At 41.6% G+C, this 16,033-nt stretch overlaps 1 protein-coding gene across 1 annotated transcript in view; it reads right to left on the minus strand.

Annotated features, from left to right (window-relative positions):
- LOC111584011 (rho GDP-dissociation inhibitor 1-like) overlaps positions 1 to 16,033 on the minus strand; it is a 58,356-nt gene that overhangs the window by 28,789 nt on the left and 13,534 nt on the right. The window contains exons 2-3 of the mRNA XM_023293263.3: positions 6,470 to 6,643; positions 4,977 to 5,060 (exon numbers count right to left, since the gene is read on the minus strand). Of these exons, the coding sequence (XP_023149031.2) occupies positions 4,977 to 5,060; positions 6,470 to 6,643 (258 nt within the window). The remainder of the gene's footprint in view (positions 1 to 4,976; positions 5,061 to 6,469; positions 6,644 to 16,033) is intronic.

Genomic DNA, 16,033 nt, shown 5'->3' on the forward strand with positions numbered 1-16,033 from the left:
TGTGGCGGCGGATAATGTTGCCGAGGGGGAGAAGGTACAGGATAAAGAGGAGGGGGCCAAGGACTGATCCTTGAGGGGTCAGGGGCAGGGGGGCGGTGGAGGATGTGCAGTTGTTGACCTTGATGAACTGTTGTCTATTAGTGAGATAAGATGTGAACCAGGTGAGGGCGGTGCCGGTGATGTTGATGGAGGATTGAAGGCAGGACAGGAGGATGGAGTGATTGATTGTGTCAAATGCTGCAGAGAGGTCGAGAAGGATGAGGATGGTGACTTGTCCAGAGTCTGAGGAGAGGAGGAGATCGTTGGTGACCTTGAGGAGAGCAGTTTCAGTGCTGTGATGAGAGCGGAATCCAGATTGAAAGATTTCATACAGGTTGTTGGAGGTGAGATGAGTTTTCAACTGGGCAGCGACGACACGTTCTAATGTTTTGGATATGAAAGGGAGGTTGGAGATGGGCCGGAAGTTGTGAGGGGAGGTTGGATCCAAACCAGGTTTTTTGAGGATGGGCGAGACAGAGGCGAGCTTGAGGGGAGAGGGGACACAGCCAGTACTGAGGGAAGTGTTGATGATGTTAAAGATGAGGGGGGAGATGACAGGGAGGCAGTTTTTGAGGAGGGCAGTGGGGATGGGGTCCAGGCACGATGTGGAGTTTTCAGTTCCAGTGATGAATTTGGGGAGGTCCAGGGGGGAAACGGGCGAGAAGTGGGCCAGGGGGGGAAAGTTCGGAGAATTTGGTGGAGGAGAGGGGGATCAGGTGAAGTGGGAGAGGTGACAAGGCTGCTGTGGATGGAGTTGATTTCGTTATGGAAAAAAGAGAGGAATAGGTTGCACTTGTCAGTGGTGAACGAGTTAGAGAAGGTATCCGGGGGAGCAAGGAGTTTATTGACAGTTGAGAAGAGGGACTTGGGGTTGTTGGAGCTGGTATTGATCAGGTTAGAGTAGAAAGTGGACCGTGCAGATTTCAGGGCATCTTTGTATTGTTGGAGGAAGTCGGAGTAGGCTTGGTGGTGAACTGTCAGGTTTGTTTTCTTGACAAGACATTCCAGCTGTCGTTTGTGGGCTTTCATGAGGTGGAGTTCAGGGGTGTACCATGGAGCAGAGTGGGAGAAAGTGACTAATTTGGATTTGAGGGGAGCAAGCTGATCGAGACAGGAAGAGAGAGTGTGATTGTAGTGGTTGATGAGGTCAGTGGGGTTTTCAGTTGATGGGGGAGGGGAGACAGACAATGCAGTGGTCAGTGAGGTGGAGAATACAGAGGGGGAGAGTGATTTGGTGTTTCTGAAAAAGATTGTCTGTTTTTCCTTGAGCAGAGGGGTGGGGAGGCTGATGTCCATAGTTATTGCTAGGTGGTCAGAGATGGAGAGATGACAGCTGGAGATATTTAGGACTGTAAGACCAGAGGAGCAAACCAGATCGAGGATGTGTCCATGGTTGTGGGTGGGGAAATTGACATGCTGGGTGAGGTTGAGTGATTGTAGGAGGTCTAAGAAGTCAGAGGCAGATTTGCTGCGAATGTTGTCCATGTGGAAGTTGAAGTAACCGAGGATGAGGACTGAGGGGGGGAGGGGGGGGCTTGGGGGGGATGGTTGTGAAGACCTGTTTGTGGATGACTGCGATGCCACCTCCTCGACCTTCTGGGCGGGGTGAGTTGAGGTACGTGTATCCGGAGGGTGTGGCTTGGTTGAGTTGGTAGAAGTCCAGTGGTTTGTGCCATGTTTCGGTTAGACAGAGGAAGTCCAGTTTATTGTCCAGGATGAATAATTGTAGGATGGGGCCTTTGCTGGTGACGGAGCAGGTGTTGAAGAGGGCAAAGTTCAGGTGAAGTGTGGATGTGTGATTAGGGGAGGGCTTCTGGGGACAAGGCTGTGAGGTCCGTGGAAGTGGGCGAAGGTTAGCAAAATGCCAGTTTCTGAGGGTGGGCTGCCGAGGTGGTCTGAAGCTGATGATGGTGGGGATTTGGAAACTTGTTGAATTCTGGTAGAGAGGGGGTGACAGGCAGGGGGAGCCAGAGGGGAGGCAGTGGGTGTGCTGGAGGGGACGATGGGGAGAGTTCCAGTTGAGGACAGAGGGGGGCGCTGTGGCTGGGAGGCGGTTCAGTGGAGTGTGAAGAGGAGATGGATGTAAACACTGGCACTAGTCAGTCCGAAGTGTGGACGGTGTATTGGATATTTGAGATTAAATGTGATCTGCCAGACCCGTTTGGATGAATGCCATCACTGTTAAAATATTCTGGCCTGTTCCAGAAACAGTTAAAATTGTCAATAAAGTTAATTCTGCTGGCACGGCAGAATGAGCTAATCCAGGTGTTCAGGCTGAGCAGTCTGCTGAAGCGCTCAGAGTTGTTGTTTACCGTTGGTAGGGGCCCGCTAATAAAAACAGACTTTCCACAGTCTTTCAGTCAGTCCGTCAGATTTTGAAAATCACGTTTTATCTGCTCAGACTGGGGGTGCGCTGTGTCATTGCAGCCGACGTGAAAGATAATGCGGTGTACAGAGGAGGGGAGTGAGCGGAGAAGGGAAGGAATTTTGACAGCGATATCTGCAGCTGTAGCACCAGGGAATGACAGTGTGATAGCATTAAAGAACCTGATGCCTCTCATGATACTGTCGCCAATGATGAGCATAGTGGGGGCGAAGAGTGGGGCGAGTAGTGGACGGGAGGTTGTGGACTTACGGGAGAGGTGGTGTGGAGGGCTTCCAGCTGGGGTTGCGTCGGGGCTGGTGTGCAGAGGAGCCGCCGTGGGTGCCAGCTGTCCCAGTGGCTTGGTGTCGGTGAGGGGGGACGTGATGGTGGAGAGATGGAAACGCAGCGATGAGGAGTCCACAAACTCGCATTGTAGACAGCTGCCATGATGGTCCAGATCTTTGCCGACGGACCCGGCGGAGTGGCGGCGAACCGCGTCCCGCAGCAGACGTCGGAGGTTGCGGAGGATATCCAGGTTTGGGACCACTGGGTTTGTTGCTCCCCGGAGGAGGACCGAGTGCTGCCGGTCGCCCGCAGAGGAGTGACCCTGCCGGTGGAGCCAGGCTGAGCCCGGGGACCACCGCACGTTTGCGCGGAGGTGGTCTTTGCGCCGGCGTCCAGCGGCGACTGGGAGGTAGCCGCCCCCGGTGAGGAGGCCGGCCGATCCGCAGCGTTAGACGTCCGGTGGAGAGTCCCTGGCTGTGTCCGCCATGTCCCTCTGCCTTCAGAGGCCTCAGTAGATTAGCTACTGTCTTTACATATCATTATTATCATTATTATTACAACATGATGGTGCAAGTTTGCTATTGAGGAAGTTTGTGTCAAACAAGTTGCATTTGTACTATTCAGTACCCTTGAAGTTGCTCTCAGGTTCAAAAAGGTTGGTGACCCCTGGGCTCGTCTGATAGCGTAGCCTGTTAAATGGCCTTAATACTTGATATGAGTAAAACCCTCAAAACACTGTACCTTAAATTCCCCATGACATAGCTTTATTAAATCTTCTTTTCTCTTTTCCTGATGAACACCCACATCTTTTAAACTCCACATCAGCACTCCATACTAAAGGCTTCCTCAGTCCAAGCTGCAATAATCCCGATGACTCATGGCTTCCTCATTTTCTCAGACTTGACTCAGCTCCTCCAAAGACACAGTAGGCATCATGCAGCTATTTTCACATCCTGATTAGTGCTTCTATTGATGAGTAAACTAGGGATGTTCAATAAACTCACATCTTCCAACTCTTTTTGGCTGCTTCCCATATATATGTACATATTTTATCCAGCTGATTGCAGAAAACACCGAGTCTCTCCTGTTGTGGAATTAACATAATATTATGCCAACGGTTATCGTGCAGGCTCCAAGACAGGCCGACTTAAAACACAAGCTTTTCAAAGTGCATGTTCACTGCGGAAAAAAAGAAAACTAATTAGACTTCTATGTAACGTATGGAAGTATATAAAATTTTCAAACAGTACTGTAAATTTGTCTCTCTGTCAGTTCATTTTGAGCAGCTGATGAATCCTTTATCGGCCAATACTCATGCTGATATCATTGTCCATCTCTAAAGTAAGTTAAGCTTGATTATATTTATCCATTAAACTCCAAACTTCCAGTTTGTGTGCAACTCCCAAGCTCAACCTGAGATTACTCAAGTGTAATCCACCTTTCCTTTCAATCCCTCTATCAACTGAGATCAAATGAGATCTGAAAGCTGTAGATGTGGAAGAACAGAGTGCTCTTCCCACTTTGTGCCATTCAGCAGATCTTCCATTATAACACGGAAACATGCGCATTAAAGGCTGTTAGACGCTTTCTGTGGCTCTGTGTTTGTATCAGAGATAAACTGCATAGTGCAGAGTCAGTATTGCCTAGCAACCAGGTGACCTTTCCTATTAGCAGCCGGTAACTGTGTCTTTTTGTGTGTCAATGTGCATGCATGTGTGGCTCTGATTGCAGTAGGCAGGGAAATCCTTACACAGGGTGAAATCAAAGCAAATCTTGCATGCAGCAAAGTCACACACAGAGAGAGAGGTTTGCCAGACACACCCTGCCACACTCACCATCAATGACAGGCAAACACGCACGCACGCACGCACGCACACACACACACACACACACACACAAATCGATCCTTTCTTCAACTTAGTCTCCTGAAGACTAACATCATTTTTAAATTTTTTTTGTCACCACCACCATCACCAGCAAGGCAGACATGCATGTAAACTAACAGACACATCACTCTCCTTTCCTTCACATTCACTCAGGGGAAAAAAATGCCACTACTGTCCACTAAGCAAACATTTAGCCGTCTCCTCTCTCTCAAAGCCTCGGCACACCCACTGCAGTCTCACTGCACGTGAACTGCAGCGCAGTGGGGTGGGATGCCTGCTCCAGGGTGCATCAGTGATTTGTGTCAAAATAGTACTGAATAGCAACACCAAAATGATTTTAAAAACATTACTGAATACAGTCGAATAAACAGATCAGTGTAATGGAGGGGAATATCGTGTACCTGTCAGGTCCATCGTGATTGGTTCAGGAGCATCATCACACAGCAGGGTCAGTCTGGTCACCTTGACATTGGGCTCAGAGAGGTCTGGAGAAGAAAGACAGAGTCACTCATTCATTCATTCATTTCTTCCTTCATATCATTGCATATATGTTCAGTTTGACATTTGAAGACATTTGCTTTATTTTATCTTTTTTTAATTATTGTTTCTTCCACTCTTGCAGCTATCTGTTGTTAGATTAGCTCAACAAAAAAGGCAGAATGCAGGGGAAAATTAAGCAGTTAAAATATATATCACCTTTTTAATAGGTGCTGTAGTAGACAAATAAAATTTCTTTCCTAATGATGGTAAATTATTTTTAAAAAAGGATGACCATTTGTGATTTGGCGCCACCAAGTTTTATCCTACTCCATGTAAAGGACTCTGAAAATTAGAGTCTGACTGACCAAAACTATCATGCTAGCAAGTTGTTTTCTGATCTGTACATGTAAAATTATCATAGTTGACGTTTCAGCGATGGAAAAAGAAATGCTTAGTCCAACAGTTATATTTAGAATTGATATCAAGACTCAGACTTGATGCAGAGGTGGAAGAAGTATTCTGTTTTTTTCACTAAAGTACAAGAAACACAATTTGAAAATACTCAGTTGCAAGTATAAATCCCACAGTGCAAAGCATGTAATCAGCAAAATTAGGTATGTTGTAGTCTGTTATTGATGCCATTTTGCACGCGGTACGGCTGTTGGAATTCTTTTTTCATATTGTAGGATATCCTAATTTGCTGTTTCCCAAGTCATTGTATTTTAAATTATTAGTTATATAATGATTTGTTTTGATATGCTTAAAATAATCACATCTGTCAAACAAATGTATTGGAGCAAAAAGTATAATTTTTAAGCTCTAAAATACAGCTGGGTCATGGCAGAAAGAAGCATAAAATTAAAATACTCGAGTTAAGTACATGTACCACAGAATAGTGCTTGCATAAATTTCCATAGTCACCTTTCACTGCTTAGATTTATGGCCTCAGTTTGAGAATAAAGACCTCCCCTCTCTGGTTTTCCATCCTCTCATTATAACCTTTCCTACTGAATTCAATACTGCTAAGCTGCAGATGAAGTGGTGTAGAGTTACAGCAGTGAGCTATTTTACTGATATCAGCTGTCATAGCCCGGCTGCCGCTGCTGCTGGATTAGAGATGCTGAGGCTAGCAGGTCTGCTGCAGTCTGTGTGTGTGTGTGTGTGTGTGTGTGTGTGTGTGTGTGTGTGTGTGTGTGTGTGTGTGTGTGTGTGTGTGTGTGTGTGTGTGTGTGTGTGTTTGTGTGTGTGTGTGTGTGTGTGTGTGCGTGCGCGTGCATGTTTGATCTGATGACTGTGAAGAAGTTTGCACTGAATCGTTACACTGATAGAAAGGCAGTATTAAAGCTGCAGTAACACTGAGCCACCAGAGTGAATCATCACTTCCCCCACAGGTAAATTCCAAACACAAACACACCTGCCATCGCTGCTTCCGGTCCCAGCAGGGTCTGCTTGTACTTCACCAGACTCTCGTCATCTTTGTCCAGCTCCTGAATCTCCTGCAGTGACTTCTGCGCTGGAGGATTGTAGTTGAGGTTTCGCTCATTCTCTTCCTCCTCGATAGGCAGATCATTCTTGTCAGCCATCAGACCTTCCAGGGAGACAGAAGGAGACGATTAAATTTATGTATTCTTACTCTGACATGCTGCAGTGTTTGCAGGTGATTTTCTAGATCGTTGTTTTTTGACTGATGCGCACTCATACCCCCTTAAAGATGAAGTCAAGTCGTATAATAAGCAATACACTACAATAAACCTTTATTAATCCCACAGAAATATGCATTATTACAGTAGTAAAGGGGATGGTGCAAACATTTAAGAAATATCAGCAAAAAAACATAACTACTGGTTCAGATTGATTGTCCAAACTCCTCTGGATGTGGAAATACTATTGCACATATCAGTGGTGTGAAATACTGATGGAGAGGTATTAATATTGCACAGATTTGTTTGTAAGTAGAAAAATAACAATGTTGCACAGATTCTAGTATAAGTAGAAGAACTGATGTTGAACAGAATTTTTAAATGTACAAAACATTCATAATTGACGGCTATGAATGCGTTGACTTTGTACCAGAAAGAAGTATTATTTATTGATAGCTACCCATCATATTCCAAATGTGCTCACCTGTATTCATTTCAAGTCAGGATAACACTGTAAAAATGTGTATAAAGTGTATAAAAGTGTGTGTAGTTACAGTATATAATACATGAGAAATGCACGGCTTGGATTTTTTCTGATATGCTTTATGTTAGTGTTTTTTGATATTGTTTTGGTTGATTGCTGATGTCAATACCAGTTAATGTGGATATGTTTCCACCCAACTGCAGAGACCATCAGGTCTCTCCTGTAGTGGAAATAACGTATTATTTTGTCCATTCTAGTAAATGTACACATTTAGTGGACTAAATATTATATATACTACTTCGGCTCACATGTAACACATAACATGTCTGTTTTGATGAAATATTTCCTCCTATATGCCTGTCAGTGTTCATTTTTATTTTAAGACTTTTTAAAATGTTTTTCAAGTATAGTTGGGGAGGATTGTCTGGGATGACCTGCTTCGTCTGCTGCCTCCGACCCCGGACAAATATAAAAAAAAATGGATGGCTGGAAGCTTAGTTGCATTTGTTGGAGCAGCAGAAGGTAGTAGATGTTTCATTGTTTATTTCCTGACAGTTTCAACCATTTATCCACTTACTTTTCTGTTACAACTCTTAATCCATTACTTTTAGCTGACTGTTCAAAAGTAGGTTTAGAGGTGTTTCACTGTTTGTTTCACATTTTAGATCTAATTTATCCAAATCATAATTCCAAACCAGTATTCCATATCCCTCATTCATGTTCTGGAAATGTTATTAACCTATTTCTTCCAATTTGGTTTCGATTTTTATGTTTTGTCTTTTATTATTTTTTACAGGGATTGTGAGCAATGTCAAACAAATTAAATCACAAGCAGAGAAAGTGAATAATAAAGCAGTATTGGAAGTGTGAAAATACAGACTAGGTGCACAAATCATGGCAAGGAGCCTTTAACACTCGCATAAGAAATAAATTTGAAAGTGCAGGTTCGGTGGTTGATTTACTGAAATCCTACTTACTAAGTGTAAGCCTGCTTTTGGCCCACCCTATATAACATATTTCAGTACATGTTTTAGGCAACTATCCATTATTTTTAGAAAACTATTTGGCTTTCAGTTTCAACTGTTGATCCATGTGTCTATCCATGTGTACTTGGAAATATCACTTATTTTTAGTCAGCTGTTTTGCACCATTTATTCATCACTGTTCCAATATATCTGTTTGTTTTCAAACTTGACTTGACAGTCATATACAGGTTTTTTTTTGCCTGCAACAAAATATTTGCAAAGATGGCAAAATGCTTCATTTATGTCCTTCAGTTTATCATGTGTCCACTTAAAATCTTACTTTTATATGAATTTTTGCAGCAAACTTCCTGTGTGTGCTTCCCTACATTATAAGCTACAAGAAAACTGTTATAATACATTAGATACACAATACATTAAAAATGGCAACACAAATGTTCGAACTTCTCCTTCAGAAAATATTTGTTGTATATCTGTATAATGTTGTCACATTATATTAAAAACATCTAAGTTTATTACAGCTTCTTTCCATCTGACAAGTTTGACAGGTGCATGTATCTGTAACAGTGTCAACAAACCAAAAAATAAAAACTGCCTCTCCGAGTCTGTTTTTGAGTCACCTGGAAACTGCCAGGAAAAGGCAAAAAACATTTTGAGCTGCAGAGCTTATCAGGAGAAAGTATTTCTGTCATTTCACCGAGTGAAAACCTGGGTAGCACAGACCAGATTGCTGGGTGTCGGCTGTCAGACATGTATGAGACTATGTAGGCCAGTTACAGCCATCCGGGTTAATTTCTTCAGGGATTTTGATTCAATATGAAACTTTATAGATATTCAATAATGTGTTCTGCAAGCCAGAATTTCATTTTAGAATCTCTGTCTCATCCTCACTTCCAGAGAGGGAATACCTGCAGACTGGAATAATTATGTAACTGGAAGGATTTGACCACAAAGTCATCAAAACTAGTTGACAAACAACAATTTCTGTGAAACTGTATGTTAACAGAAAGGTGCATGCATTTACCAAGATATAACAATGTATATATACAAATTATTTTAGATAAGACACTGTTCCTGAAAAATAGCACACATTTCCCAACACACTGCACACTATTTTCTTTATTAGGACACAATTCGCAAAGCACAGCACACTTGTGACAAAAGCACACTTTACTGTCAAAATTTGAAATTTGTTTTCAAAATTAAGACACACAAAGTAAAAGTAGAACACTGCACTGCTAAATACAAAACACTCTTCTCTCACTGTGTTTTCACATGAAGTGTAAAAAAAATGATATAGCCCTCAAAAATGACAAGTTAAACACAAATGTATCCTATAAATGAATCAGAGGGGCCATTGCAGTGCCTGACTGTACATTATAAAATAAAAATAATGTTAGACAAAAAATACAGCACTGTATTGTACACAGTACAGTATGCAAATATTTACACCACATCTGCATCAATTCTTTCAGCCTGATCAGACCACAGGACCTCATCAACATCACAAGCTATGTTTTCTCTGGAAAGAATAACCTAGTGCGTCTGATCCAACCCTGACATGCATCAACAGAAACATCACCACATGCTAAGATCAATGATTGATAGAGATTTTCCCAAAGTATGGCTGCTGCTCATATACCTTCCACCTCCATGTAGAGAAGAATTCTTCTATAGGATTCAGAAAGGGAGAATATGGTGGCAGAAAAACCACAATAACTTGAGGGTTCATATTGAATCATTCCTGAATCAATAGTCCTCTATGAAAACTAACATTGTCCCAGATGTATTCATGTGTATCATCTGAATCCAACTGAAAAAGTCTCTGGAACAAACGCACACCAAACAGAGAAAAAGTCAGTCATGTAGACTTTCTGTAATTTTACTAGCACTTGTGAACCAGAATTATGCATTAGAGTTTTTACAGTATTCTCAGAATATTTCTGACTGCTTGCATTGTTCCAGTATAGACATGTCACTGAAGTGACAAACAACATTTACATACTATGTAAAGTGGTCCAGGACCAGGTCCAGGTTCTGGTTCTGGTTCTGGTGTGGTCTGGGTCGTCCACGTTCTCTTTTTCCAACATGACCTCTTGCTCCTCTGACATCCATTCTGAACAGCTAATTCTGTTTCCCAGCAGGTTTTATAGTGTGCAGTTCATTGCAGAAGTGTTTTCAGTTTTGACCTGTTGTGTCTTAATTGTGACAGCAGTGTTGGAACAGTGTCCCAATTCTGCTTTCTAGTGTTCACTTTTTGAAAAACGTGTGCTATGAGTGAAAAAGTGTGTTCAAATGAGTAAAAAACGTGTTCAGTCTTTTGCAAAAAGAGTGCAAGAATTTTGGAAACTGTGTGCAAACTATGAATAGTGTTCAAGGTTTTGACAGCAAAGTCCTGTTTATGAGAAATGTGTGCAGTCAGTTGGTGGCTGTGTGCAGTGAATGGAATTTAGTGTCTTATCAATTGAGAAAAACTGTAATTTACAACTCACAGACATACAAGCTACACAGAGGAGGGTAGCGCCGTACATTAAGATGTTACATGGTTACAGACTCAAATGCACAATGCATACCTCCAGACTCCAGTTATCTGGGGAAATGCACACAAACTGCGCCGTGGATGTCTGTTTGCCATGCTATAACAGCAAGGTGTAATCACGTCTGCTTTTGTTTTTACTCCTTATAATGAGATGACACAGTGTACATCACCTCGGAACTGCGTTTACAGGTAATTGGATGACAGGGGAAGCTCAAAAATACACAAAGACACACACACACACACACACACACACAGTCAGATACAGAAGTGTACCTGTGCGCTCTTCTGTGCCTGTTTTGTGTGTTACTTACAGCAGCACCCCACCCAGTAAGGGCCAAACACGGCTGCCTTTCGCCTGTCACCATGGCAACCCTTTCAACTCCCTTCGCAGTGACATCACCTTTGCTGTGAATCTGTTTTATAGGAGTGAATATACAGCGAGAGAGATTCACAGTGTATCAGTTTTAATGCACCCTGGGCACATGCAGGCACATTTCCACAAATCTTTCTTGACCTAGATGGTATCCTTCTTGTTGATTTTTGTTCTTAAACTGGAGTTTTTTCATAATCTACACCTTTTACATGCAGTTTTTCTCCTTTTTTGAGATGTCTACTATCCCTTAATACACTGTTCTGACTGATTTTGGCATCTCTAGCTACTTCTCATCATTTATTAAGAGAGAAAGTGATAATTCATCCGTTTGCTCGACCTAGAGCCATTCCCTGGCTGACACTGAATGAGAGGAGGGCTGCATCCTGGACAGACTGCCAGTCAATCACAGCGCTGACACACAAAGACTGACAGCCCATCACACTCCTGTTCACACATACCAGCAAAGTGGAGAGACTGTGGAAGGAAGCTGGAGGAGCTGGAGAAAACCCCCTGTGTGTACTGTGTGGAATATAAATTCCACACAGTACAAACCAGCCCTGTTGGGCAGATTGGTTTGAGGAAATTAACTACTGCACCCCACTGTTTAGTTGATTTCTCCTTTTGAGAGTAATCCATTCATCCATTATCTATACACCGCTTAATCCTCATTAGGGTCACGGGGGGCTGGAGTCTATCCCAGCTGACTTAGGATGAAGGGAGGGGACATCCTGGACAGGTCACCAGTCTATCGTAGGGCAACATATAAAGACATACAAGCACACTTACATTCACACCTACGGACAATTTAGAGTTACCAATTAACCTCAGCATGTTTTTGGACTGTGGGAGGAAGCCGGAGAACCCGGAGAAAAAACACACATTCACAGGGAGAACATGCAAACTCCATGCAGAAAGATCCTGGGAAGGCTGGAACACGAACTGGTGATCTTCTAGGCGAAAATGCTAACCACCAACCACTGTGCAGCTCCTTTTGAGAGTAATTTAAAGGTTAAATGACTGTGGCACCACATAAGATTTCCAACTGCAGGAACCTTTAAAGCACATCCATTTCATTAAATGTATCATTATCAGTTAAGTGAGGCACAAGTTGTGATTTACATTAAGGTCATTGTGCCTCAATTCACCATATGCTCCACACCTGACAATCTTCAGTTTGACAGTTGGGGGTGAATATTGATTGACTAGACTTTTGGCATCAACTTTAAAACAAGGATTTAATGCCGGCGTCAGTGCACCATTCATTAATGCCACCAACTTTCTCAAGTCAGTGTTTCTATGTGACTAATTCTTTGCTAACAAGGTTATACTGAATTAAACCAGATCTGGTGAAAGAAATCAGAAAGAAATAAAAAATATATATGTCTGACATATACACATGATTGCTTATGGTACCATTTTTCATAAAAATATTTTAAGCACTATGAGTTTCTTTTAGCCCAGTAACAGTATCATATAACTTTTCCAGAGTGATTTCACCTACCATACCTGCTTAATTCATGTTCAAATAGTGGAATTTCAGTAGCTTTTCTCTCATAAAGCATGCCTCTGACTGGCAAAACAGTCTATATTTTTAAACCTCCTATTGGTGCCAATCGTAGGAAAAAAATTCAGCCTCCGAGTCTGAAAAATAATACTTTTATAGTTGGTGGAATATTGAAACTGAAAAAAACATGGACATTTTTGGGGCAAATTTGCGCCTCATATAACTGGTTTTAAATATTGCTCCACAGATTGACACAAAGAAAAGATGACATGACCCCACCCCTCTTTAAGAATCTTTAAGTTAGAAACTAATGCAACCCCAGATTTGACACATTTTACTTAATAACATCCATATGCACAGAAAAAAATCTGACAAATATGAAATGGTCAGAGGTGAACTTTTTTTTAATTGTCTGAACTGAGGTGGAATGAACCGTTATCGTCTACGTGAACACAAATCAAGATCAAACATAAATTATGTATATTTTTTTCTTTGACTGGAAGAGTGAATTTGTAGGGTTTTCTACTGGATTCAGTGCCACGACTGAACATTTTTCCTGTGAAACTGCAATGACAGTCTCAAAAACACAGATTCGTTATGGGGTTTCATTTGAAACAAACTTAAGCAACCAATACTTTCAGCTTGCCAGCTGGTGCCTTCCATATCATTACTCCTCTTTATAATGTGTTTGTGGTTTGAACAATTTTGACTTAAATAGTTCAGTTTCACAACTTGACATGAGCTGGTGTGCAGAGCCACAGCAAAGCAACAATGCAGAGTCATATTTAAGTAATATGAAGGATTATTTTCAAATAAATACCCAATGCTGACACACGGAGATGAGTTTTTTGGGTTTTAATCAGTGACCTTAGAAGAACTTAAAGTTTATACATGCCAAGACCAAAGATAACTAATGCACCTTTCTTATAATCCTAAAATTGTCTCTAGCTGCTCATGAATTATAGCAATAAATATTAACATAAGATTGATTAATTGTTTGGACAACTAATTGGGGTAAAGTGTGAAAAATAAAAAGTATTTGCAAACAGCAGAGGAGAGTAAGTATAAGTTACAATTCAAAATTAGCTGTTGTACAGAGAAATTTAGTGTCATTAGACAGCGGAGACACATGAGCAAAGATAAATCTGTGAATGGTAGCACAGCACAGTGTGCTGGCAACAGGAAGTTACATGATAAATTTAGCAGAGCAGTAGGAGATGCTGCTTACTGTTGATACATGCTGTTGTTCGATTTTCATTCATGAGTGTTTTTTGATTAGTTGTGGACATTTCTTCAGTGGATATCTTTTTTTAAAGTTTACAATCAGTGCACTGCAGACAGTGAAGATGTAAGTTTAACTTCACTGGTTTGTTTCTTATTATATTTCTCTAATTTACATGATCCAATTGTTTTAGATTTGATGTAAAACCCAACAGCAACATGATATTGGCATTATTAGCCACTAAGCTCCCTAAGTATGGCTGAAGCATTGGCTTTAGCCATTGAAAAAAGCCCAAACTGGTTGACAACTGTGACATATTACAGATTGAGCAAACTTTTTGATCCAAGCCTATTGGTGTCAGATATTACCAGAAAAATCTCTCGTACTCAAACAGCCATATATTAAACGGTGTAGTATGTCTGATATGGAAGGTTTGTGTCTTCATAAATGATTCACATCACATTATTTATATATCGAACTCTGCAGTCCTCCCCCACATGAGCGTGTACGTGCACATGTGTCCATGCACTGCAGGGTAAACACGTTTCTGGGCTGCTATTAAAACCGGCTTCCTCTCTAACATATGAGAGTTCCTCTTTGATCTGCAGACTGCTGACCTATCACACAATCTGAATCAATTAGCATTTATTTTAAAAGGCAGGGTTCAGTCCACAGAGATATGGTCTGGAGTGTTTAACAGTTTTTCTCAGTTGATAAGACACTAAATTCCATTCACTGCACACAGCCACCAACTGACTGCACACATTTCTCAAAAACAGGACTTTGCTGTCAAAACCTTGAACACTATTCATAGTTTGCACACAGTTTCCAAAACTCTTACACTCTTTTTGCAAAACAGTGAACACATTTTTTGCTCATTTGAACACACTTTTTCACTCATAGCACACATTTTTCAAACAGTGAACACTAGGAAGCAGAATTGGGACACTGTTCCAACACTGCTGTCACAATTAAGACACAACAGGTCAAAACTGAAAACACTTTTACCAATGAACTGCACACTATAAAACCTGCTGGGAAACAGAATTAGCTGTTCAGAATGGATGTCAGAGGAGCAAGAGGTCATGTTGGAAAAAGAGAACGTGGACGACCCAGACCACATCCAGAACCAGAACCTGGACCTGGTCCTGGACCACTTTACATAGTATGTAAATGTTGTTTGTCACTTCATTTACATGTCCATACTGGAACAATGCAAGCAGTCAGAAATATTCTGAGAATACTGTAAATAATCTAATGCATAATTCTGGTTCACAAGTGAGTAAAATTACAGAAAGTGTACATGACTGACTTTTTCTCTGTTTGGTGTGCGTTTGTTCCAGAGAGTTTTTCAGTTGGATTCTGATGATACACATGAATACATACATACATACATACATACATACACATGAATACATGAATACATCTATGTGGATGAGGCTGGTTTCAACCTGGCCAAGAGGAGGAGAAGAGGGAGGAACATCATTGGACAACAGGCTATAGTCAACGTCCAGGTCAGTGTGGAGGCAACATAACCCTCTGTGCTGCAATAAGCAATCATGGAGTAATTGATCATCATGCAGTTCTGGATCCATAGAACACCCAGCATTTGTTGACTTTCCTAGATGGACTTAGAGGGTCTACTGACATGAGTGCAGCAGTGTGTTTGGCAAGAAGACACGGTTTTTGTTCTTGTCTGGGACAATGTTAGTTTTCATAGAGGACTATTGATTCAGGAATGATTCAATATGAACCCTCAAGTTATTGTGGTTTTTCTGCCACCATATTCTCCCTTTCTGAATCCTATAGAAGAATTCTTCTCTACATGGAGGTGGAAGGTATATGAGCAGCAGCCATACTTTGGGAAAATCTCTTCAATCAGTGGTCTTGGCATGTGGTGATGTTTCTGTTGATGCATGTCAGGGTTGGATCAGACGCACTAGGTCTTTCTTTCCAGAGAAAACATAGCTTGTGATGTTGATGAGGTCCTGTGGTCTGACCAGGCTGAAAGAATTGATGCAGACATGGTGTAAATATTTGCATACTGTACTGTGTACAATGCAGTGCTGTATTTTTATCTAACATTATTTTTATTTTATAATGTACAGTCAGGCACTGCAATGGCCCCCTCTGAGTCATTTATAGGGTGCATTTGTGTTTAACTTGTCATTTTTGAGGACTGTATCATTTTCTTACACTTCTTGTGAAAACACAGTGAGAGAAGAGTGTTTTG

Source organism: Amphiprion ocellaris, chromosome 19 (genome assembly GCF_022539595.1).
Source record: "Amphiprion ocellaris isolate individual 3 ecotype Okinawa chromosome 19, ASM2253959v1, whole genome shotgun sequence".
In the NCBI taxonomy this organism is placed as follows: Eukaryota; Metazoa; Chordata; class Actinopteri; family Pomacentridae; genus Amphiprion; species Amphiprion ocellaris.